Consider the following 27,877-nt stretch of genomic DNA (forward strand, 5'->3'; position numbering starts at 1 on the left):
TGAACTATGAAACGGACACTAAGGAAAGAATAATGAATTGCAAAAATAAAATAATCTCATTTATTTTACATTCTGCAAACTTTAAATAAAATTTAAATCTTTTATAATACACTGGTTATCATAAATTAAGGAAAAATCACAAAAATAGCGATAACTCTTTCAAAAGTAAGCCAAACCGTGCAAAATTTGCATATGTTGTCCACTAAGAGTAGCTGAGTAAAATTGCAATATGCAAATTAGTGGCGCTGCACTCGGCTTACGTCATCTGCCTGGAGCATAAAAGTCCAAGTTTGAGAGAAAGCACACAAATTTTACTGTGATTGCGACATTGAAAATCTGAGATAGCCAATTCGTAATAATGACCTCTAGGCATCATTTGCCTGAAGAACTACGATGGAGAGCCATCGGGAGACTAGAGGCAGGGCAGAGTCAATCAGAAGTGGCCAGATGGCTAAATGTGAGTCCATCTGTGGTTCATAGACTTTGGAGGCAATTTCAAACCACAGATTCGGCATCTAGGAGGTTCAGTCAAGGACGGCCAACTGTTACGACCAGTGCCGATGACCGATATTTGACATTAAGTGCACGCAGGAATAGAACCGCTACTCCGACACATCTTAGATCCTCTCTTGCTGCAGCCACCGGAAGGTTGGTGTCAACGTCAACTGTGCGCAGAAGGCTCCACGAAGGTGGTCTGTATGCGAGACGACCAGCCATTTGCGTGCCGCTCACATCACGCCATAGGAGAGACCGTTTGCAGTGGGCCCGACAACATGTCCACTGGACGTCAGATCAATGGAGGCCTGTTCTCTTTACGGATGAGTCCAGGTTTAGTCTAGAAAGTGACAGTAGACGTTATTTGATATGGAGAGAACCTGGGACCCGTTATCATCCATCAAACATCCGTGAAAGAGATGCATACGGAAGAGGCAGTGTCTGTGTTTGGGGAGGCATATCCTTAGGAGGGCGCACATACCTCCATGTCTTTTCAAGGGGAACCGTGAATGCTCAGGTTTATCGAGACAACATCCTTGATGCTTATGTGCGCCCATATGCCGGGGCAATTGGTGATTGCTTCCTGTTACAGGACGATAATGCAAGACCACACAGAGCTCGCATTGTTGATGATTATCTTCAACAGGAAACAATTACTCGCATGGAGTGGCCAGCTCGATCCCCGGACTTGAATCCTATCGAGCACGTTTGGGATGCTCTAGGGAGGCGTGTATCTGCCATCAATCCGCCCCCTCAGACCCTTGCCACGCTTGCAACTGCTTTACAAGAGCAATGGCTCTCACTTCCTATTGAACTGATAGACCGCATAATTGAAAGCATCACACATCGCTGTTTGTGCTGTATTGCTTCTAGAGGCAATCATATTCCATATTAAAGGTACTTTTTCTATTGCAAACCGATACTTCCAATTTGTTTATTTTATACATGTGCTAATTTCTATACTACTATTAATGTCTGATAATTTCTTTTTATGTTGTTTAATACCTTACTATGTGTTGTATATTGTGGGTAAGTTTCATAAAATTCCATGTGTAATTTCTTGAGTTATCGCGATTTTTGTGAATTTTCCTTAATTTATGATAACCAGTGTAGTAATAAGTTTTTGCGCCTGTGTGCCTCGCTTATAACTGCTTGTGCTAGGGTCCTGAAACTTGGATATCGGATACATATTAAGATAATTTGAGCCACCAATACTGAGAAACGTGAATAGAGTCAGATCGGGAGGAATATGTAGAAGGCGAATTTTTTGCACTGGGTTAGCAATACGGATTGTTGAAATTTTAAAAGCAACTTTTTTTACAATTATTTAAAATATTCTGTGGTGTTAAATAGCTTACGGCTTAATTAAAAAAAGTGACAGGGAGTTAATTGCATGTTAGTTTATAATAACTTACCTTTGTTTCTTTATTATTTTACGTAAATTCAAGTAAAGTCAAATAAGGTGTCATAAGATGTGCCGAAAAATAGCTTGACACTCATGAAGTTTTTAATATATATATATATATATATATATATATATATATATATATATATATATATATATATATTAAAAACTTCATGAGTTGTGAAAAAGAATTATAAAATATTCAAAATAGATAGTCACGATATCAATTTAGAGTTGTATTGAAATTCTCAAATAATTTTTCTTCTAAGAAAAAAGATTTTATTATTAGTTAAAATTGATATACATATAAAAAAGGGTTGAGTTTAAACATCTGACGTGCTTATCTAGAAAAGTGGGGTTTAGTCTCCTGAATAATTTGTCTAATTGAAACGAAAGATATAACTGAGTCGATTATTAATAGCTTGAAAGATGTATAAGACTCTTTATGTGTAAAAAGTACAATTATTTACTCATATCTATTTTAACGTTTTTAAATTACTGTCTGGGCAAGTGAGGTATTGCTTCAATCTTTTTACGTTGAATGGAAAAAAATCGAAATCTAGTCGATTAAAAAAATAGTTACGAAATTAAGGAAGGTTTCAAGCATACAAAGAAAAATAAGTATATCTTTATACTTATACCTATTCACGCGTCTTATAATACTATCAAGATCATTGAAGTATCGTTTTTGTATTTTTTTTTTAATGCTGAAACGCGTAAAATCCAAAAAGCAAGGCAAAAGAGTAAATAGTTCTAAATTTATACAAATTTTAAACGTAAAAGCCGGAAATGTTATATCGAAAATTCTCATAACTTCTAAGCAATTACACCCTTTAACTTGATATTAATTTTTTCCATTCAGCATAAAAAGACCTGCATAAGAAACGATACTATTACTATAATACTAATTATTATAATTATTCTATAATACTAATATTTTGTCTAAGACTATCAGACACGTAAACAAGTAAGTCAAAAACTATACTTTTTATACTGAAAACCGCTTATTACTTCCACGGATCAGTCCTTCGACACATAATGTAAAGTCAGCAAAAATTTAAATTTAAAAAAAGTTACATTTTTAATTCACTGAGAGAAAGGTTTGCTTGTGGTAAAACTTGACTATCATGTATTGACCGCGATCAATGTCGTCATTTGGTGTGCCAAATCAGTTATTTTTTGGAGTTCTTATTAGTTCGAGTATAGTAAAACGCTTTTTTTTTTCTTGAAGTAACAATGTAGAGTCGGCGTGAAGGACAACATCAAAATAAATTATAAGAAAAAGGAAATTACTAACTATTATAATACTTGCCTTTCAGTTTTATGTAAGATTTCGAAGCATTAAATTATACCGATTCATTCATTAAACAGTAATTATATTTAGCTAATTTTAATAAATTAATTTAGTTGTTTTCATCAAATTTCCTAGTAGATTGAAATTAATAAAATAATGATAAATGAACTTAACAGTTTTGGTTTTTAGCAATACTATATGGCCTGGATAGTTTGAGAAACAGAGCACCCGCTTCTAAAACAAGTAATTTTCGTTCAAATACCAGAGATGTTTAATTTCTTTGTTACTCTTCTCTTCAGTTTCATAGAAATTTTTGCAATCACAATGCAATTTCACACTTAAAATAATAGTCATAGGTACGGAAGAAATTCTTAACAGAAAATTCCCCTTATAATCTATACATAATAATAAAAGCGGCTGTGTGTCTGTCTGTAATCACAATATATCGCCCCAGAAGCCTCGCCCAGGCACGAAACTTGACACAAAATTGTGTTTTGACATAATTAAGAAGTATTTTTTTTCTTTTTCAAAAATTTGGATTAGTTTTTTAGTTATCAGTCATTTTGTAAGAAAATCTATGCTTTTTCGTCTTCAAATAAGAGCCATATTAAAAAAACTATTGAAAAATGCATATCTCTTAAAAATGTATGCTAATGCGAGCCTTACAATTGAAATATTAAATTTCGACAACTTAAACCATTAATATACGAAGAAATTAATAATTTAATTGCAAGGTTCGCATTTGTTTACATTTATCAAAGTGGAGAAAAGTTTAACTTTTGTATTAAAAATGTGGCAACATATTCCATACGTAAATAGAACGCTTTGCTTTCATTTATTTGTCGCTGTTCATAATTGTTATAATAAGTTTTTCTTCTTCTTTCCACGCTCTATTTTTTTTTTTAAGCGAAGACGATAATTTTTGTAGCAATGTAGAAATAGAAATTGATACCATAAAAAATTATATAGAAATAGAAATTGATATCATAAAAAAATAATTCGTTTTTGGGGTAGACTATATTTGAGGGTGCCCCCGCCAAGTTGTGATCGAGGTTGATCGCCAAGCTGAGCGATGTTGAAAACCAATCGTTATTCTGATTGGTTTAGATTTTAATCGTGATTCTGATTGGTTAAGAATTTAGCGTTGTTTTTAAATGTAATTTCAGAGATCCGTTAGTTCTACTTTGGATACTGGCTGGTAAGGTTACTCTTGCTTCTGGTACTAAAAATTAATACTGTCAATAAGACAAATCTTAAGTTTCTGTACGATTTGAATAACAAAGGAAAAAAAGTAGTGATTGACTGGTGTATGAATGAAGGTTTAATTAGTAATAGATATAAATGTCCTGTTTGTGGGAAAGATGTCTCTGGTTGAACGTAAAGATTGATCAGATGGATTTGAATGGGTCGTGTGAAAGGTTCAAATGCTCCCAACATAAAAAGATCTATTAGAAAGGGATCGTAGTTTAGACAGTACCTAACTGCAATTAGAGAATTCTGTGCACCAAAATCTGAAGATATTCAAGCTTAATGAAGAAGTGAGTTATTTTTCTCTTTTTCTTTCTGTGCTTACTCCATTAATTTTTGTTTCGATTCAAAATGCATTTTAGTGGGTTTATTAATTTTGATTCTATTCTGTTCACTGCAATTTTAAAAAGCTTTGTTTAAATTTTCAATTGTTTCATTGAAATATCACTATGTTTTGGCCGCTATTCCTGTTACCACGGAGTTCTGGCAACCAAGTAAGACGCCAAACATAAGTCGCCGATTTCGCCAAGGGGAACCCTCAAGTATATTTTCCCCCGTTTTTGTGTTCTTTTCATGCATTTAGCATTTTAGTTTTTTTTCGTGAGCGTTGTAGCCATATAATATATAAAATAGGAATTTAATTGTTTTTGAAGGAACGATCACACTTACCTTGGATCTCTTTGGTTTTTCTAATCTTTATTTTAACAGTTTTTATTACATGTAATTAGTTATTTCAGAAAGTCTCAGTTTGCAGGTAAGCACTTAGATTTTAATACTGAAGTTTCATGATTTGCTTTCATAGTATGTTCTAAAGTATTCGTTGACTTCTTAAAAACCCGATTACTGACATGCATACCTGCCAACTTTTAATCCTTTCAAGGATGAATTTCCCCAATGGTAGTAATATAGAATTGAAAAGTTCAATTTCAGGTATAGTTCGTTCACCAGAAGTTGAGACTTGGCTCCACCTCCTGGGACGCAGAGTTCATTTCAGCGCGGGAGTTAGAAGAGAAACATCTCCGTTGTTGAAATTGAGACAACCCTTAATTTGTGCCAAACACGAAAAGTGAATTCTTTTTCACTTACTTTGCTTTATCATCTGCTAATATACCTTTTGTTACACTAGCTAATTAAATATAGTTTAAATTTAAAAACTGTTGTTCTCCCAGCGAAATGTCTCATAAAGGACAAACTATTCACTCAAAAGAAAGAAATATCATAAAAAATAGTGTAAAATATCATCAAATTTATGAAATATTCATTGTTAAAAAAATGCACATAAAGTTTGCGAAATAAATATTTTTGCCAAACGATCGCCAAATAGCAACATTGTTCAGGATTGCTCACAACCTTCTCCCAAAAATAGTGAAATAGTATCGTCGCATACCACGTGATGAAGGCGGAGCCAAGTGCCAACTCCTGGTGAACGAGCTATAGAAACATACGCTGTATTTTGAACAAGTTTATGACAACTAGCGCAACTGTGTTACAAATTTATATATACGCTTTTTTTTAAAAAAAAAATTATAAATTAAGTTAATAAATGCAAGAAATCAATAGGAAGCTTACATTTTGTTACCACATTAAATATAGTAATACAATTTTACGCCAAATGCGTAAAAGTTGGCAGGTATGGACATGGCAGAACCGCCTTCCAAAAAACTTTGTATTTTGTCGAAGAAAAGGATATTAAGAGATTCTCAAAGAAGAAGAAGGGCCCAAGAAACATCTGTGGAACGTCAAAGAAGGATGGAACATGACCAAATTTCGACAAGCAATTCTAGAGCCCAAGAAGTATCAGAGAAACGTCAAAGAAGATTAGAAGAGGTTTTCACCTATTGACCAATGATGATATCGAAAGCAACTTTTGTATTATGCTTTTACAATTTCTGAGGCCTTTTTTTTTAAAAAAAAAAAAAGCAAGTCTCCACCTGATATTTATATTATAGGTTAGATTACCATAGGCCTTAGGTTACCATAGGCCTTATGTTACCATACCAAAGTTACATCTTCAAACATCCTCAAGAGCTATAACACATCTGCAACAGAACTGGATATGAAGACAAAATTGCAGGACAGGAACACTTTAATTGTCCACTAATTTTCAGATTTCCTGCTATGTTTTAAAAAACTTTATTTGTGAAAACCGTTAGCGTGGCGGACAGCTGGCCGCCTTTAGCGGCTAGTAAGTATAATAAAAGTGGGATCAGGCAAACCTAGAGTAAGCCATAAAGTTTCAAATACTGAAAAAAAAATCAAAATATCAATTCATCAATTTCACACCTAACCTAAAAGTTTTATCTGATGTTGAAGGATATTCAAGATTTTTCTCTTTTCATAATGTGCAAACATGCACTAACTTTATACAAAATATCTTCCGTAACTGGTCATGGATGCTTTAACCACAAGAGAAATTCTTAGCAGTGATTTCCTTTGACCTTCATAAGTAATTTAAGATCCAAAATATAGAAAAAGTGGGTTAAAGCAAACCTAGAATAAGCCGTGAAGCTTGCAAATATCGAAAAAATTGCAAAATATCAATTCATCGATTTCATACCCAACCTAAAATTCTACTGGTGAAAGATATTCATAATTTTCCTTTTCCCATAAAGCAAACAAGTAGGAACTTCATTCAAAATATATTCCATAGCTGGCTTTTGACGCTATACCAAATGTAGAAATAAGAAATATAGCTCTTCGAATACGTAAGTAAAGCGGGGAATTGCTCGGTGCCAGAGCCTGGCAAAGGCAGGGGCATACGAGGCAGTTGCCCCGGGTCTCAGATCAGAGGGGGCCACCAAATCGAATAAAAAGTTTATTTTAGGTTTCCTTCTTTAATGAATCTTTTTTAAACAAAATATCAGTACAGTGTTTCAGTACCGTCAGTTTTATGTTAACTTCTTCATCAATCTATCGTATGAACACAAAAAATCTATATTTCGTAAATCCATGGCCTTCTAGTGCGGAATTCAGCTACATTTTCGCAATTACGGTGGAAAAATTTGGACCATCAAAGCGTGTATTTTATCGCAAAATGTGACATGTTTACAAATGTACAGTCTTGGGCCGGGATAGCCTGGTCGGTAGGGCGCTGGGCCCAAGTCCAAGAGGTCGTGGGTTCGATCCTTGCCGGCCGAAGACTCCCCGTGTAGTAAATGGTGACTGATGCACGTTAAATCTGTCGAGTCTCAAAGTCCTCCATGTTCCCATAACAAATCAATACCTCTGGGGGTACTGATCCAGGAGTTTCCTTGTCTTCTGGATTGGTTCAAAATTACAAGGCTACGGAGTTGAACATTAGTAGTCGTAAACCCATTAAATTGGGTCGGCTGTTCAACGACGGTTATAAAATAAAATAAAATGTACAGTCTTGAAGGCCGGGATAGCCTGGTCGGTAGGGCGCTGGGCCCATATCCAAGAGGTCGTGGGTTCGATCCTCGCCGGCCGAAGACACCCCGTGTAGTAAATGGTGACTGATGCACGTTAAATCTGTCGAGTCTCAAAGTCCTCCATGTTCCCACAACAAATCAATACCTCTGGGGGTACTGATCCAGGAGTTTCCTTGTCTTCTGGATTGGTTCAAAATTACAAGGCTACGGAGTTGAACGTAAGTAGTCGTAAACCCATGAAATTGGGTCGGCTGTTCAACGACGGTTATAAAATAAAATAAAATGTACAGTCTTCTGACTGGCTTAAGTGACCCATCGAAATTGCGAAAATTCAGCTGATTTCTACCCTAATGTCAGGAAGGATATGAATTTTTCTCAGCTAGCTGACAAAGTTAACAATCAAAAAACTGCATTCGTCATGATGGACATAGAATTGTCAGAAAATCAATAAAATAGACAGAATGATATTTCGTCTGACCATTGGGGGGGGGGGACTTAATAGCTATTTTAGGTTCTAGTCAATTTTATTGTGTATATGTTTTTTTTCTTTCTTTCGAATGGCAGGCACTGAACTTTATTTGTTTCGCCTCAGAAGATGCCAGAGGTGTTACTCATTTCGCGTTACCCAGTGGCACCTGTGAACCAAAGTCACGGAGGCGAGTAACATTGCCCACGCCACAAACCTGTTCATAGGGTGGGCCACATTCACACACAACAGAGGACAACACAAGAGAGAGAAACAACCATGTCCAGAGCGGGATTCGAATCCGCAGCCATTGGCTTCGTTGTCAGGCGCTCTAACCACTCGGCCACCTGGCCGGCCTTGTATATGGATGGGTGATCGTGTAAAGCTAAGGGTGGTGGCGCTAGTGGTAAAATTGCTCTTTCGAGACTTCCGGGTTACTGCTTCCGATATACTTTTACGCCGCAGATTGAAAAAACGAGCCATCATATTATTGTATCATATCTTTTGCAGTATTTCACATGTACCGAATTCTTTCTTTCAGCCTTTAAACTTCAGCATTATCATATCAATATTATAATCATTAGAATATTTTCTAATTAGGCTAACTTAAAAAGATATTTTTGGCGACATTTTATTCAAATGTAGCCAAATAAGGGATAAAATACAAAACTTGGCAAACCTTAAGAATTATTCACAATGAGATATTAACTTTCCAAAATTTTTTTTGGCTTTACGACCTCTAAGAATCAATACATTTCTGAAAGCTCTTATGAATGGTACAATTATGTTTAGATTTGAACCCAAATTACAATAACAAAACTGCATAGAATATTAGGCTTGTTCACACATCGCCTCGTAGTCATAACATAAGCGGAGGGATACACCGGAAATTTTCTAAATTTCTTCCGGTTTAAGGACGCTTGTTATTGTTTACATTAGGCCACGCATCCATATGTATAATGAGGTGAAAAACTTAAATACCCCATAAAATTCAATTCCTCATAACTGAAGTAGTGAAGCAGAGGTGGGGTCCCAATTAGGTTAAATCGGGCCCTGGTCGGTGCGGTACGCTATACCAGAAAAACAACTTAGAGGGAGTTATTGAGTTCCAACATACTCAAATTTAGCAAAGCATTATATGTAATAAGAGCCAGCGCATGTTCATAAAAAGTAAAGTGACAGTCAGGAGGTTGTCACTTATGAACCGGCTGTTGGACAACTCTACATGTATGGTTGGGTAGGCTGCCTCCCGCCATTTTATTCTTTCTATGTTAAATGTGTTAGTAGATTGAATCCATGTGGATGATATAAATGTATTTTCAAAGAAATATCTTAAATAATAGTACTTGCACTGAACTGTTTATTAATAATGTAAAAATGCAGAACAAACTAACAATAAACAAAATGAGAAAATGTTTCCTCGTGACCCCCAAAACAATAGTGGTTGCGTGGGAAGGAGGGTTCAAACATGTTTCAAGAACTTCTGGTGTAGCGTCCCTAAATGTTGTTTTTTTCCTTTATATACTCGGGCTGCACCAAACCTTGAGAACTGGTTTACATTATGCTTATGGAAGCTAGACTTCTTCCCCTATGTATATTCTTTAAATATAAAAAAAAAACTAACTTATATATATTATCTCGCACAGCACCTGGACCTCCTTTGTTTAATAAGTAGCATACGCTAACAATTAATATTCAATTTTAACCTACTCATGCATCACAGCTTTAGGGATCCCTCAGGACCAAATCACTGGTCAGTCCATCGATTTATTGTGTTGCCATCTTTCGTGATCCAGTCTATTCTTCTTGGTGCCCTCCTTTTTTGTTCACTTGAGTGCACTTCATGTCAATAGTATTCCCTGGATGCCCGGTATGGGGGGGAGGCAGGGTTAAGCTGAGTTATTTATATTATCTGTACTATTTCAATACTTTAAAATCCAGGCAAACCTAGAGTAAGCCATAAAGTTTCAAATGCTAAAAAAATTTTCAAAATGTCTATTCATCAATTTCACACCTAACCTAATAGTTTTATTAGTATTTCTCAACATCTAATAGTTTTATTAGATGTTGAGAGATATTCATAGTTTTCCTTTTCCCATAATGCAAACATGTACAAATTTCATTCAAAATATTTTCCGTAACCAATCTTGGACGCTATAACCAAAGGAGAAATCCTTCGTAGCGATTCCCTTTGACCTTCATAAGTAATTTAAAATTCAAAATATAGAAAAGCAAACCTAGAATAAGCCATAGAATTTCAAATGCTGAAAAAAAATTTTTCAAAATATAAAACTTCAAACCAATTATGAGAAAGTTATTTAGGATTACACTGTGATGAATTTCTCCTCTAATAATTCATTTGCATAGTATGTACTAATATTTTGAAAACATTTTGAAACTTCAAGGTTTACTCTAGCTTTGTCTGAAATCACTTCTTCTATACTTTAAATTTTAAAATGCCATTGAAAATGAAAGAGAATTTGAGATGAAAAGTTACTTCCACAATATAACGTCCTCTAAAGTGCTGGGGATAAAAGGATAAAAGAAAGTAATCATCAAGATATTTTGTCCACAATTAAATTTTATCCCCTGAGAATTTCAACTCGTAGAATTCTCAATCTTTTCATCTGTAAAACCTCACAGCAGTCGGGTCACTCCGCTGGTAGAACTGGGGGTCTAGAGTTCGATCGTGGAAATCGACCAAACAAATATTCCATGAATTAAAAATACAATATTATTTCAAGACTAGATTTATTCAATCAACACACAATACATTAATTGTTGAAAAAATTATTTTGAAAATGTATAAACATAAATAAAGAAAGAGAATTCAAAAAAGTATGTACAATAAAATATAATAAATGTAAAATGAAAAAGAAGTTTCATAAAACAAAAATCTATGTGTAAAAACAAAAATTGATAGCTTTTTCTTAAAAAAAGTACAGAAATAAAAACTTTGCAAAATTAATAACATCCAAAAGAAACAGAAAAAAAAACACATAAAAGTTTTAAACAAATGTCTGGATAAAGAATATGTAGAAAAATTTATTCATTCTTTAACTATAAAAATAGCAATATATTTATATATAAATCAACATAGCCAATTTTTAAATGCTATTTTCTTAATAATAAAATACATTTTCTTCGATATAGTGCATTGTCATAAATTTCGGGACGGATTATACAACTATTAATTGGATGGAATCAATTTTTTTTTGTAAAAATATTAATTTATTAGAAAAAACTTAGAACACTGAATTATTTTACTATTTTGTTAATTTCCTTTTTATAACATGCGACAAATCCTATCTACGTAATATATGCATACAAAAATCAATTTCTTTTAGAAAAAAATTCTTAATAATAAAATATTTTTCCTTCCATTCGCATCGTAATAAATTTTGGGACGGATTATGCAAACTTTTAATTGTGGGTAATCAATTTTTTGGTAAAAATATTAATTTATGAAACAAATCAGAAACACTGAATTAGTTCAACATTTCGTCAATTTCCGTTTCATATCGTGAACCTGGTTACTTTTCCGTTATATATTGTGAAACTAGTTACTTTTACTCATTTTTAAACTAGTTTTTCACAATGTTATTTAAGGAATAAACATTACTTTGCAAGTAAATTTTCGTATAAATTATATCAAGACAGTTAAGAAGAATATCATCATAGAGTTCTATGGGTGCTTTCCTATAATGGACTGTTTCTACATTAGATTCTTAAGAGTTCATAATAGGTAAGATCCCCAAAACGCGCATGACGACATTTCTGGGCATAGGTTCCTAAGCAATTTTAGTTCTGAAGATAAGCCCTAACTTCCCCAGAAGTTTGTCAACATTTTCGCCACCCCCACTTGAATATAACATTATTAAACTTGTACATTTCGACAAAAAATAGACTAAAAATGTCGTGTAAAAAAAGCAATAGCTTTAGGAGCAAAACTAATTTCAGATTTGAAATCCCTACACCCGAATTAGGCAAGATCAAGTATTTGTATAAATGAGAGAAAAAATTTTGTTTCTCAATGTAATCAATTATTAAATTATTCATACTAAATAATAGGAAGCAAATCTAGACAGGAGCAGTAGATAAAAAGAATTTGAGGACAATTTTCAAAAATCAACCAAGTAACATATTTAGATTCATACCTAAAAATATTTATTTTAAGAGATTAAAAGAACAAATACTTTTTTTAATGGTAAGATTTTGTTTTTGCTAAGTTACAAACATTACCAAATTAGCTTTAAATGCAGAAAATATATTGCATAAGTTTAGTACTGAGCTAAAGATTGTTTTTGCAAAAGGGTAAAAATAAGAAAAAAAAGCAGCATATTTTTCAGGGTAGTAGCTATTTCCTCTATAATTAAAATCTTTTATTTCTGTTGGTAAAAATAGTTTGCCCTCATTAAAAAATAAATATTTCAACATTAAAAAAAAAATAATAAAATTATTGTCATTGTCCACAGTACTACAAAATATAGGTTAAAACTTATATTTGTCAATAAATTGATTTGTTCATTCACTAATAGCCTTCCTCCCTGCAATCCATTCATTCACTCACTATCCATATCATTATTTATTTTCACTAAGAACATTCATCATAGTCACGGTTGTCATACAGACATGCCATTCATTGCTGAAAAATATTAAATTATGCAATAAATTAACGCTTCTTGATTTTAAAGACACTAAATTTGATGCCAATAATAATTATTATTTATCATAGTATCTTTCTTTCATTCTGCATTCTATTCAATCATTCATTCACTTACTCTCTATAGCACAATTCATTTTTACAATGAATATTCATAACGGTCACAGTTGCACTACATGCATGCTATTCATTGCTGAAACATATAAAATTATACAATAAAATAAGTATTTTTAATTTTAAAGATAACTAAGCATAATGTCAATTATAATTTTTATTTATCAAAGAATCCTTCTTGTATCCTACATTCTATTCAATTTATTCATTCACTCACTCTCTATATCAATATTAACTTTAATAATGAATACGCTTCACAATCATGGTTGTCATACAACTCATTGTTGCAAAATATTAAATTACAAAATTTAAAAAAATATTTAATTATAAGACGCTGAAAGGAATTATATTTTTTTATTTATCATAGTGTCTTGCATCGCATTCATTCATTCACTGGCTTTCTATAGAATTTTCATTTTCACTAAGAACATTCATCATAGTCACGGTTGTCATAGAAACATGCTATTCACTGCTGAAACATATTAAATTATACAATAAAATCTGTGCTTTTTAATTTTAAAGACACTAAAACCAACATTAATAGTAATTTTTATTTATCATAGAATCTTTCTTTCTTCTTGCATACTATTCAATCATTGATTCACTCACTCTTATTAATTTTTATCATGAATACTCTTTACAGTCACGGTTATCATACGTACTTTTCTTTGCTTGAAAATACTAAATTACCCAATAAAATAATTACTTTTGAATTTTAAGACACCAAAATCAATGTTAGTTATATTTTTTATTCATCATAGTATTTTTCTTCCTTCATGCATTTCATTCACTCACTTGCTTCGTTTATTCATTCATTATTCATTATCCCAACAAACATTCATCATAGTTATGGTTGTCATATAGAAATATTAATCATTGTCAAAAACTATTAGCTTAAGTTCCTACCTCCTCTTTTCAGATGAAACAAGATGTTTATTTCAAATTTATAGTGTAAATTGACAGACTTTCGAGATTATTTTTTTTAAGAATGCATGTAAGTTAATATTCGATGATACAATGAAACAGAATGGAAAGAATTATACAACTTAATGCAAAGAATATAGCAAAATAATCAATACCAAATTTGATTTCATGAATAGATTATTTATATCTAGCTGTATATTTTCAGCAATCAATTAACAATTTATGCATTTATTTTCTAATATATTCTATTCAAAGCAACCATTAATTCAGACAAAATAAATATTTTTAGTTTTTTTATGTGATTTTTACATCTAAAATAAAAATTGCGAAATTTATAAACTTATTTCTTTCAAATACCACAGCATAGTAAACATATAATGAAATTAAAATCACTAACATGTTTGAGATCATAAATAAACAAATTTGCAAGTTCAGATGTCATATGATCATTTCTTCATTGTCATCCAGTTCATCAAACGTAGTGACATAGTCTTCATTCGGTAACTGATAATCAGTTTCATCTACATTACCTGCAATATCAAAATATTAAATAATGTATAATAATTATTATGAACAACTATATTTCTTCTTTTTCCTAGATTTATATTACCATTTTTTAATAATTCACCAATTCGTAAAGTATAACACAGTAAATGAAATCTCTCAAGCGTTAAAGATTTTTTTTATCCTTTCTAAAAAAAATTACATTTTACACCTTAGACACACACACTTTTTATTTAAGATACATATTGGATTAAAAATGAGTATAATAAATATAATAAATATTTGCATGATAAATATTAGTATGATAAATATTAGTAGAATAAATATTAGTAGAATAAATGTTACTATAATAAATATTAATATAAAAAATATTAGTATGATAAATATTAGTAGAATAAATATCAGTATTTGAAAATAAATAATTGCCAAACCATTTGAAACATCTTCAGACATAGATTTGGCAGAAGCGGAAACGGGGCGATCATGGGTGTTATCAACATATCTCATTCCTTCAGGCAAAGTCATATCATCACTTTCATTAGCATTATACTGTGATACTAAAACAAGAGTTAAACAATAATTTCCATAAAATAAGCAATTTAATGAACAAAATTAATTCAAAATATTTATGTGTACCAAATTAAAATGTTTTTATTTTTAAAAAAGTGTAAAAGGTCATTATTCATATTCTAATATATATATATATATATATATATATATATATATATATATATATATATATATATATATATATATATATAGATATAGATATATATATATATATATATATATATATATATATATATATATATATATATATATATATATATATATATATATATATATATTGTGCTAAATGAATGACACATTAAATCTAATCAATAAGTAGAAGCACTTATAACACGCAATCAGTTAAGAGTTAAACAATTCCCCAAAAAAAAGTTATAATATTGATGTAAATAATCTAAGTAAATGTGATGATGTGGTCTTCAGTGTCATGGAAAACTGATAAGTCTCACGTTACTAAGATACATTAAAATTTAACTACATTGTCCAGAAAGCTATAAAAACCCTCAGCACAGTCAATTCCTTCTTCATCTCAAACTAACCATTATTATGTAGATACCTCATTGTTGCAACGTGGCCTTCCTTGCATTAAATAAAATAACAACTTTGTTTTGGTTTTCTATTTCTAAAGTACAACTCTTGCTACACGACTACATTCTAAATTCAAACCGTAACACAGAGAGAGAGAGAGATTAGAATTACATACAATTTATTATCCACTTTGAGTTTGTTTAAAATTTGATAAAATAGTGAAATATAACAGAATATAACAAAATTAATAAATGTTATTTACGTGGGGGGAAAAGAACACTGTGACTTTTGGTTTTTGACTTCAAAATAATAATGTGTTATTTTTTTATTTATTTATTTATTCTAATTATTTATATTTTGACAGCTGATTCCATACATTCATATTTTAAGCGAGCTTTTTATTCCAAACATAGCTTGAAATGCATGTTTAAGAAAATAGATACAGAAAAATAATCCGCCCTTTCAATGTTCAATCCAAATTTAAGAACTAAACATGGAATTTCATACTTATTTTTCCTTATCATTTTACATACTATGCTGTTGTTGTTGTTGCAGTACATTTATGTCGCACTAGAGCTGCACAATGGGCTATTGGCGACGGTCTGGGAAACATCCCTGAGAATAATCCGAAGACATGCCATCACAATTCACCATCAAGACATGGTCACCCACCCGCACACTGACTGCAGCCAATGATGCTTGACTTCGGTGATCTGCTGGGAACCGTGTCTTAACAATCAGTCCACTGCGGGACTTACATACCATGCATAATTATTATGGGGCAAAATCCTGGACTTCAGGGTCATATTGCAATGTTACAGGTATAACTTTTCAGGCATTGAACCATCACAAATACCACTATTATAAATTTACAGGACCTGTACCAACCTTGTCAAAAAGAACTGCTGACTTTAAACATTTTTTTAAAAAAAAGACTAACTAAAAAAATGTACATGATTTAGACAATTGGATGACATATGAGGTGACCTGGGTTCAAATCCCAGTAATGGCTAGCTGGCACCGACTACAGTGCTGACGTAAAACATCCTCAGTGGTAGACGGATAATGGGTTAGAGTCCCCTTCCCGTCAGGTTAACTGTGAGAGGTTTTCATGGTTTTCCTCTCCATGTAATGCAAATACGGGTTAGTTCCATTAAAAAGTCCTCCACGAAGGCAAATTTCTCCCAATAATCAATCCACAAGTCCCTTGTCTTCTGGATTAGGTTCAAAATTACAAAGCTACTGAGTTGGTAGTCGTAAACTCAAAAAATTGGGTCGGCTGTTCAACGACGGTTACAAAAATATTAAAATAAAAATCTCATACAGAATTTATTTGGAGCCATTAGGTTATTCTTTTAAAAAAAGATTCGTAAACATGCATTATGAGCTGCTGTTTAAAAAAACACACCAACAAGATTCTTTAGATTGATAAAGGAAAACTATTTAGAAATATTATGGACATATCTTATTAATAATTAATATTAATAATTAATAATTGCTAATAAACTGAGAAAGTAAAATGATTTGAAGCTTGAAATAAAACATACCATCAACATACGACTCTCCCAAATTCAACTCAATATTTTTCATAATTTTATCCAAAACCATTGTGATATGTTTCTTTAACTTTGATACATCTTTTAGAGGCTCTAAATGAGCATCGGGAAATTTCGTTTCATTACTACCTTTACCTAAGCAATTTTTCAGGAGATATATGAGTGACACATTCACTTTTTCTTCCCATCCCTGCAAAATACAAATAAAAAAACATATAAAACTGATTTTACTTTAAAAATTTATAAAACGGCATATTAATTGAATTGCAATGAACCAAATAGTTAAGGTACAACTCCAATCTCTAGAGATAAGTAATACTAAACTAACAATGGTAACTATGGTTTGGTAAGAATGAACTTATTATGCATCATAGAATTTAATGGGTTAAGTTAATTTAGTACTCTAAAAAAAACTACCCTTTTTTGTTGAAAAGCTGCCTTGATACTTATAAATGATTTATCCAAAATTTCATGAGCTAGAAAAATATCGAAGTGAATTTAACTTTAAATACCTAATTTTTAATTTTCGTGCAGTCTATCCAAGACTACACCATATGCTTAGGAAGCAACAGGAATTAATATTTCTCAAGTCAGTCGGACCAACTCACGCAAACCTAAACGTACTCCACAAAAAATCTTAACAAATATTTACATAGTCTTAGTAAATCCAACAAATCTTAACATGAATAGTGTAATATTATCCAAAAAAAATCTTAACAGCAGTTTTAATTTAAAATTAAGTTCTTTATTAAATTGCCTAATATTATTTTATTTTATTGCATAACTTTTTGTTATGAACAATTTTCTAACAATTTCTTCTAGAAAATTTTGAATTTTTTATTACAAAACAGAGTATTCTTGCAGAAATAGAAATGTCAAGAACATTCTGGAGCTATTTGTATTCATAATCAAAAAAAAAATTTTTGTTGTTTTGTTAGTTTTTTTGTTTTATTTTTTGAAAAAACTTTGTTTGTTGAAGCTGTTGGTCCATTCCATTTCAAACAAGCCAAGTCTGTCAAGTACTAATTCTCTTAAGTAACACAGTCTATATTCATTCACAAAGATTTCAAATCTACCACTATATATTTACACAAAGACAAGCACAAAGCCATGTGGAACATAAACAAGCTAATTAGGCATCGAAGTTGTCAGTTACACAAAACAAAAATACATCATGATTACAATAAAATATACAAACAAATAATAAATCTTATTTTAGTAAAAGAAATAGACGAGAAAGAATTATATATCAACAAATTCGATGTATTATACAGCTTTGTATTTAATTAATTTAACATTAATTAGCATTTTAAGTCAAGTAGAGAAACTTAGCTCAACTTTAATACTCCATATTGCTGATAAAGATTAGATGGTGCTGACGTCATAGGTCACATGTGTGGGTATTGGTTGTCTTCTTCTTCTTAGAGTGTAAGTACCCAATTGGTCTTTTTGATACAATTAACATATTGACAAAAAAAAATTTCCCATAAACACATTAATTTTATACTTTGTTACAATGTCCTTATGTTTCTAAGGAAGTGACTTTTAAGGAGAGAAAAAAATGATGAATCAGAAGCGAATTTAGATGGATAGTGAGCAAAGGTAGCAGGAAGTAGAGACTTCCACTTACTACAAAAATGCTTTAATCTTTACTAGTCAGAACATAAAGGGAACAACTTTGATATATCATAATGATTACTAGTCTTAAATTGAGTAATACTGGAAAAAAATTGTTAAATTTTGTCTACAAACAGCATTTAAATAATATACCATTTACATGCTGCATAAGAACAAACATGTATAGTTGTTGAAGAAAATTTTTCTTTATGTTAGGAATATAGTTTAAGTATAAATTTTGGTTTTTAAATTTCAAAAAAAATTGCATTACCAAACATCAGTAATGAACATAAATAAGCAACTATACTTTACAATGTTGGCAAAATAGCTTAATTATTAAAACTTTCGTTGCACATTATTTTAATACTAATTTGTAAAGTCTTTCTCAATGATTGTACAAGTTTGCGCAGCTATGACACTCTACTGTTGTGCAAAAAAAAAGTGTTAGAAAAACCGATAGACTATCCAATTTAAAACAAACAGTCTAATGCTTAAATTTGAATATGCATTAACAAAGAAAATCTTTTATTAAAAAAATTTCAAGAACAGTTCAGAAAAAATTATTAAATAGGTAACTGCATTAATCCATACAACACAGATATTTTTTTTAAAAAATATTCTGCGAAATTGATTATATATATATACAGGGCCGTCTTAGTAGCCTGCAGGGCCCCAGGGCACAGAAATGTCTTTGGCCCTCATAGCAGGTCATACTGCTTAAAATCGAACTAAAAAACTTCACATACATAAAATAAAGCATTTTTAAGATGTACAATAATTTGAACAAATTTAAATACATTTTAATTTAAATGTATTTAAATTTGTTTTTAGTAGACCCGAAAAAAAAACAAAAAAAGAAAAAGAAAAAAAACGCTTAAAAATTTTTTTGGAACGTAGAAAAAGAGATTTTGGTTGCCTTTTTAAGTTTCTCTGGTGATAAACAATTCAAAGTATGGGTATTTGCATGATAATCAATCACTATTTGTAGAAAGAAAAACAAAATGCACACTTTATACAATAGAATATATTTATTGAAATATATCTATATAGGGTAATTTTGTTTAGTCTCAGTTTTTTTTTAAATACAATTAATACCTGCAGGCTTGTATTTTTTTTAAATACAATAAAAGTAAGATTCTCAAGGGCCCCCTGAGTGCCTGGGGCCCTCGGGCACTGCCCGGGTGTGCCCATGCGTAAAGACGATACTGTATATATATTTTTTACATATAGTAGAACTATTACATTTTATTCACATCTTTTTCTACAAAATATAGCATAGCTTTTCCAAGTAATGACGCCCAGTGGCTGAGTGGTAGTGCTTCTCACTCCCTCGCCACAGGTCCTAGGTTCGATCCTCGAGACAGGCAAAGGTTGACTCAGTCTTTCATCCCTCCAGTGGGTCGATAAATGCGTACCAAGCATGCTTGGGAACTAAACACTGGGGGTTTCGCGTTTCGCTGACCACCTAACCGGAACATCTGCTCCTGCACCCCAGAGCCCAAGGTCAAGAAAACTGAGATGGGCACAGTAGGCCTTGGCCCTTTATGGGCTGTCGCGCCACTGAGTTTTAGTTTTACAAGTAATACAGTTACCCTGATTGATCAATAATTGATTGAATTCTTGGAAATATTATTATATAAATGGTATCTGTAGTTCTATTTTGAAAGTAATGTAATACCTGGTGTGAATCCAAATCAACCTGAGGTGAAAAGCAAGCAGAAAGAAACTTAAATTGATCCTCTTTTATATCAACTGACAACTTTACTAGAAGTAGAATAAGGTTAGTAGAACAGCTCAGAGCACAAGAACTAGCCTCTAACGCCTTCATGTGATTATCCATAGTCTCAGTTATTGACATAATCTAAGAAAAGCATTAATAAATTATTGAACATATACAATAAGAAAAAGAAGAAAATACAATTCAAAATATGTAATTTTTAAAAAAAACTATAATTACACCTTATTTAAATTTAAACATGGATCGCTTTGATGGGATTTTACTTCCTATACAAAAAACAAAATAAATAAATACATATTCAGTTTTTAAATAATTTAGTAAATATTAATCAGTATTCCCTTCAAGAAGAAAAAGACATTCTTTAAAGAAAAATAATGATCGAACATGCATTACAGTCGAAACTCGACGTAACATACTTTAATTTAACGAATTCTCCGATTTAACGAATATTTTCACTGCCCGACAAAAAGGGTGCTAAAATACTCTCATTTAACAAATTTTTACCTTTGATTTCAACGAAAAGCAATCAATGGGGAAAAAAATCGCACATAAAACAAAGACTTTGAATCTTCCGCACTTAAAATTTTGAATATTTCACATCCTAATCCAAATCCTATATGTCCGTATTACGTATTAAGTTTTAAGAGCAGGTAGCGTTAAAGAATTAAGATCATTTTAAAGTTGATTTCCTAATGTATAACTTGTAATTTTTGAGCTCGTAGTAAACAATAATCAGTTTTTTCATATCTGTATATCTAAGGGTATTTTGCATTGATATTTATATACCATACTCTTTACAAAAATTGATATTTGATTTAACAAATTGCTTCGATTTAATGAACAGAGATTTGCCTGTCCCAATCAATTCGTTAAATCGAGATTCAACTGTAAAGTTAATAGTCAATTTTATATAAAATTACTGATTTCAAAACAATTTTGAAAGAACTAGATTTGAAGATGTGTATTTAAATTTATTGAATGAAGGGGGAGAAAAAAATTGTTTCTCTAGCATTAGTAAAAATCAGTTCAAATTGGATTTAAATTAATAATGAACCAAAATCATGTAGTAAATTATGAAATTCAAATATATAAATGCACTTCTTTAAATCTATTTGATTTCTCTTATACTAAACATATAAGTTTAAAATGTTTCTTTAATATGTTACATTTTGCTACTAGACCATTTCCCTAGTCAACCAGACACTGATATTCTAATATCAGAAAATATCAAATGCATCCATCTGCTTTCCGATGCAACATTATTGATTCTACAACCAATAGATCAAGATGATTTGGAATCTAATAATAATCTTTACAAAAAAACAGTTCATAAAGAAGCTACATTTTGAGGATGATTATGCTTCTAAAAAGATTTCAATAATTGATTTTTTTATTAAAGTTTCAAAATTAAGATTGCACCTATCTGACAAACTTATTTTTTTTTTAAATATTAGAACCTCCATCTTTCAAAATTTACTTGCTCAAAAAAAACAATATTTTCTCTATAATATGAATACTTGATAATTCTCAATTATTTAAAGTGTGTAATTGGGATCCTACTTATCCTACTTTATGAACTAAATTAAAATAAGCCATATTATTAATTAATATAATTACACAGCATTGATATTAAATTGAAAATTTACATTTTCAGAATTGGTATTTAAATTTTGCATTTCCGGAATTGATATGTAATGGGTAGAAAACAAGAAATAGGAAAAATATCACTTTGGTAAATAAAATTCCTGAAAATAGATCATTTATATGCATAAATATTTTTATTTATAAAAAAGCATACATTTAATCATAAATGAAATGAATTAGACAAACATAATCTTCAGTTTCAAATACAATATTGATTTTTTAAACTCTCAACTATCTAAATTGATTGAATCTCAAATAATACAGAAAGATAAAAAATTTTGTAGATGCATCAGGGATACTAAAACATTTCTAAATTAATGCAAACAGCAATTCGTTGGAAATAATTAACTTGTAACAAATGCTGTTATTTTAGCTAGATTAATTCAATGTAAAGGATTAGGATAACCACAGAGCAGTAACCAAATTTACATGAATTTGGGACAAGATTTATTAGGATAGTGTTATACCTGTCTATGGGTGGCTTCTAAAAGTGTATCCAAATTGTTCAAAGGTGTAGGAGTACTATCTTTCAGTTTTGTCAGCAACCTCTTCTGTACAACACGAAATTGCAAAGATCTATGAGCAATAATGTCTTCCACTTCATGAATAACTTGACGATTCTAAAAATATATATCAAGTAATATTTTGTAAGACAATTTTCAAGCAAAATCAATTTTTTTCATTCTTTTCTTTCTCACTTTTCAATTGTGCTAAGAAACTTAGATTATATTATGTAGAATCCTGGTTCCTCAGTGGTAGCGTTCTTGTGCCAAAGGTCCAGGGTTCTATCCTCAGACTGGGAAAGTTTGAATCAACCTTTCGTCCCTACAGTGGGTCGATACAATGAATACCAAGCATGCTTGGGGACTAAACACTGGAGGGTTCTGCATCTAGCTGAATACCCAACCAAAACAACTGCTCTTCTACCCGAGAGCGGGATGGGCATAGTAGACCTTGCCCTCCTTGGGCTGCCATGAAACTAAGTTTAGTCAACTATATTACGCAACTTCAAATTTACATTTCACACTAAAAATAATTGCTGACCATTGCAGATTTTGTTTTTTTAGTATAAGAATAAAATTAGATTTGTTGTTTATTGAAGAATAAATAAAAATTAGTATAAACTACCACTCAGTATTTTCAATATACTATTGTTTATAAAGTTTTCTTCAAAATCAAGCAAAACACGGTGGTCCGATGCAAATTTACCAACACTGTTGCTTGTAAAATCGCTTTGATTCATTTCTGTGCCCAACTTAGGGTTGTATAAAGGGAAAAATAATTTCTTTACCATGTTGTACAAAAACAATCATTTTAGAACTAAGTATAGACCACTGTATATAGTAGGCAAAGTACAGTGGGCAAAATTAAAAACGGATCACCCTGAATAACTTTTGATCTAATAATCTGATTTTCACATTCTATGACTCAATCTTAATGTTTCGAGGAGATTACCTCAAACATGCCAGTTAATTGGTGCAGACAATATTTTATGTTACGAAATCAGACATAAAGATGTACTTTCTCTGAATAAACATACCTTCTTTTCGAATGATTCGATTTCTGACCACCAAAATATAGGGGGTAGCCACAACAGGGAAATATGGTCTCTATAGTTTGGTCAGGAGAGCTGTCTGAAAATTGAACCCCCTAATGTTAATTTTAAATTTTGCGTAGTTCGCCAAATCTCTCAAATTTTTTAAGCGAATTGAAAAATTTATGCACTTAATTATAAAATAAATTTATCCAAAGATAATTCCATGCAAAAAATATCCTATAGTATTTATTTATCATTTTTTATTATTTTATTTTATAATAGTCGAAAAAATTTGATTTGAAAGATATACAATTTTTTAAGGAGTGCAATTTTAAATGGCAAATTTCAAATTTTGAACGAAATCGGTCAAAAATAATTCTTGAGAAATCGAATTTTGAAAAAGTCGTATTTTCAAAATACGATTTCTTAGGAGCTATTCGAATTATTGGAATTTTTAACCGTTTTATTTAAACTTTGATTACACCTTATTACATATTATAACATTAAAGTTCTTAAATAAATTGCTTATACAAAACTTACTGTAAAGTTATCTTCAATAACTTTGAAATATTCCTGGAGTGGAAGAGCAGACGTAAAACTACATTGCAGTTTAGAGTTATCAGCTTCCTTCCGATACTTGTGCTGCAGTCTTCGCACAAGTTCAGCAACAGCAAGCCATAGGACGGGAAGTTGATCACTTTGCAATCTATAACGTTCTGTAGGAGGGAAAATTAAAAACTTTCATTAATATAGGAGAACATGATAAAATATTCTTATGAAGGCCTGTAATTAAAGCAACTAATAAATTTTAAAGTTTAAAATATGAAATAAAACAAAAATACTAAAATTAAAATAATAAAATAAACAATAATTTTCTATTTTTCTTAAACCTATTAATATTTGGATGAATTTCTACTTACGAGCATTTTTGGAAGGCAAAATAGAAACTATTGATCCAGAAAAAAACTCAATCCCCAAAGCACCTCCAGGATATGATGCATTATCAAAATTTAAATCTGGCAAAAGAAACTTTTCTTAGGTACTTAAAATTACTTTTGATAACATATTGATATTTCATGATATTTCAATGATATTTAATGATTTATTTAGATAAGTACTAGATTAAGACTTCTCCTCTTTCGCCCTACCGCTTCTCCTCATTCTATCTGGTGACCAGAGCAATGTGTTTCTCTCTTTCTTTTTGGCATGTTTCTTAATATATGGTCAATCCTGTTTCGTCTTATCTTTTTTATATCTATTGCTAATTACTGGATTTACGATACAGATTCATATTACTTATCATGTTTGTCCAGTAAATTTTCAATATTTTTCTTAAGCATTTTGAGTAAAAGGCATCTATTTTGTTTTCCTGCTGCTATGTTAGTTTCCAAGTTCACTTATCGATATAGTACGTCTATTTCATTCATCGTTTTTGAAATTTTAATTCATCAATCTCATTTTGACACACTATAGAATATTTTTAATGTAATTGTATGAAAGTGTTTTACTGATGCTAATCTAACGAAACAAACTATAAATGAATTAGCATTAAGAACATGCCATAAACTCTAAAGGTAGTTATTTTAATTTCAAAAGATGTTACTATTCTAAACTCTTATACGACCATATTTAAACTATTGAAAACATAAATATTTATATTCTAATTAAAAAGTGGTCTTAATTCTATGACAATGGTGGAATTTTTATGGAAATGGCTTAAGAAAGTTTGAAGTAGACAGAGCAGACTGTCTTCAAATGAATCTACACAAAATTTGGTTCAAAAAATTGTTTGAGAATTGATTTCTATAAGAAACATACAAAGAAACGTGTGATTTGTATACCTCATCTAAACAATATATCTTAAAATTATATTGTGAAATATAATAAGGAAGAAAACACTGTTTACTTGTTGACATAATTTTCATTAAAACACTCTTGAAATGCTTACAGATAAAAAAAATAATAATAATTTTACTTTAAAATATGGTCTAATTTTTCTTCAAAGGGGTGAGAAATGTAACAGAAAAACTTAAATAAGAAATAAAAACTCATAATTTTCATACCAGGAAAAAGTTCAGTTAAAAGCAGAGGTTTTTTATTGATATCAATGGTGATTTTCAAATCTGCCTCTTTCACAGGCGGGCAAGGTTTTGCTACTACACAAAAGGGTAATAAAGCAGCTGCATCAATCACTCTTGGGGCTCCTACAAATTATATTTGAAAAGCTATATAATGAGACATTTCAAAGAACATAGGCTATCTAATTATATGAAATTCGTAATATAAAATTATACATTTCAAATAAATTAAGTTGGTCACAAAGGCAGAGAAAATAATTCTGCATTATTATTTAAAAACAAACCAAGTGTTTTGTTTTGAATCTTTACAGGATTTTTTCTAAAGTAAGCTTAAGAATTACACAATTCGTTTTTCTTTTGTCTTTATTTTTCTAATTTAAGACTATTGTCTGCTATTTTCAAAACATGAGAATAATTTTCACATGCTTAAAAAACAGCTTTTAAATTTTACACATCTTATAAGGTATACCTCATTAATATGTAATAAATATATATTCTAATTTTGTAGTATCACAACTAGTACAAATAAGATAAAATATAAGTTCTTTTCATAATTTGATTCTGAGACTCATTAAAATACAACTAAAAACTTTCTCAACTAAAAAGAAAACTATCATTTTTTTTTAAATAACGAAAACAAAACATCATATCTTGTGTCTCAAAACACCATATCAAGAATCACTTCTTGATATGGTTTGATACCTGAGCTATGCTGTAATTTCAATGGGATACCTGCAAGTGATATAGTGTGGGTATCTCAATCCTGATTGTTGAAACGCGAGCTTTGTAACAACTGTTCTTTCCATTCTACTTTGTGTAAACCATGCTCGTCAAATATCAATTCTCTTAAGTGACTCATTCTATATTCTTTCCCAAAAATTTCAATTCTTCCACTATTTATTTCTTACTAAACGCAAAGACAAGCATGGAGTCATGTAGAACATAAACAAACTAATTATGCATCAAAGTTGACAGGTATACAAAACAAAAAAATATCATGGATAAAAAAAATTCTATAATAACATATTATCACACTTATTGCTAATTGCTTGTTAGGGCCCGTGAACTAAAAATGTCACCCATGAAGGGAGGGGTTAGTGAAAAGGGGGAAGGTAACAAGAAGTGAGATTGCACATATTTCGGTAAAAATAAAAATAACTAAAATCAGCAGATAATGTATTTTTACATTACTTGCTGATAAATTCTTTTGTTATTTACACCAAATTCAGTATACATATAATCATTATTAATGTTATACTTGCTAATGTAGTCAAAACACATAGTTAAAAATAAAAAATAAAATTTAAAATATGGTCTCTAACATGGTTCTTTCTTTCTTTTTTTTTTTAGCTGCAAGTACTATATGTACATGTAATACAAACAGACTTTTGACAAATGGGGTAGGGGTTATAATTGTGACACTTTGCAACAGGAAAAAAAAGGTCAAAAATATTAAAAAAGTGTGACATTAGCAATAGGTTTCAATGTTAGTTTTAATTACATTGCTGTACGGGGGAAAATAAATTTAAAAAAACTTAAAAAGTCTTTGTTAGATATAATAACTTACAATTTGTAAATTAGCATTTAATAATAGATAAATAGAATAGCATTTTCATGCAGAGAAGTCTCCATTTTTTGTTGATCTCAAATTTATTTCTATTTGGTAACATCAATATTGAATACAAATCATACCATAGCTGTTTGTAAATACTGCATGAGCTGTGATTTTCAAACTTGGAGGAGGGTATGGAGATTGTAATGATACTACAACTACAGCACTTGAGCCCTCTATCACAGATCCAAATACAAATACATTCTGGGAGACTTTCAAAGGTAGTTGAACATGAATCATTAACCGAACATCATGGACAACAGTTCGACATTTCAGATTAATCTGCAACAAGAGATAACAATTTGATAGGGATAATAAATTAATAATATTTAAACCTTTATCAGCAAAATAACCAAATTTTGATATTTTTACAAATGGATAAAAACTGCAGGACATAAATAAATACTTATGTATGAAGGTTGTTTTAAATAATGTCAAATAAATTTATTAATGTAGAAAATTCTATTACATATATCAAGAGATTTTAAAAAAATC

At 30.7% G+C, this 27,877-nt stretch overlaps 1 protein-coding gene across 2 annotated transcripts in view; it reads right to left on the bottom strand.

Moving 5' to 3' along the window:
* Positions 1–12,782: 12,782 nt before the first annotated feature.
* BBS9 (Bardet-Biedl syndrome 9) overlaps positions 12,783–27,877 on the bottom strand; it is a 36,037-nt gene continuing 20,942 nt past the window's right edge. Inside the window, exons 14-23 of one of the 2 annotated variants that reach the window (XM_087168244.1) lie at positions 27,463–27,664; positions 25,756–25,896; positions 24,613–24,708; positions 24,233–24,408; positions 22,623–22,775; positions 20,452–20,634; positions 17,148–17,346; positions 14,934–15,059; positions 14,396–14,528; positions 12,783–12,942 (exon numbers count right to left, since the gene is read on the bottom strand). In XM_087168244.1, the coding sequence (XP_087024370.1) occupies positions 14,437–14,528; positions 14,934–15,059; positions 17,148–17,346; positions 20,452–20,634; positions 22,623–22,775; positions 24,233–24,408; positions 24,613–24,708; positions 25,756–25,896; positions 27,463–27,664 (1,368 nt within the window). In that variant the 3' untranslated portion in view covers positions 12,783–12,942; positions 14,396–14,436. Of the gene's footprint in view, positions 12,943–13,641; positions 14,529–14,933; positions 15,060–17,147; positions 17,347–20,451; positions 20,635–22,622; positions 22,776–24,232; positions 24,409–24,612; positions 24,709–25,755; positions 25,897–27,462; positions 27,665–27,877 lie in introns of those variants that run through there. The other variant, XR_015435605.1, reaches the window with a different exon arrangement.

This window comes from Parasteatoda tepidariorum, chromosome 7 (assembly GCF_982258835.1).
Source record: "Parasteatoda tepidariorum strain Cologne lab strain chromosome 7, Ptep-v5.0, whole genome shotgun sequence".
Classification (NCBI taxonomy): Eukaryota; Metazoa; Arthropoda; class Arachnida; order Araneae; family Theridiidae; genus Parasteatoda; species Parasteatoda tepidariorum.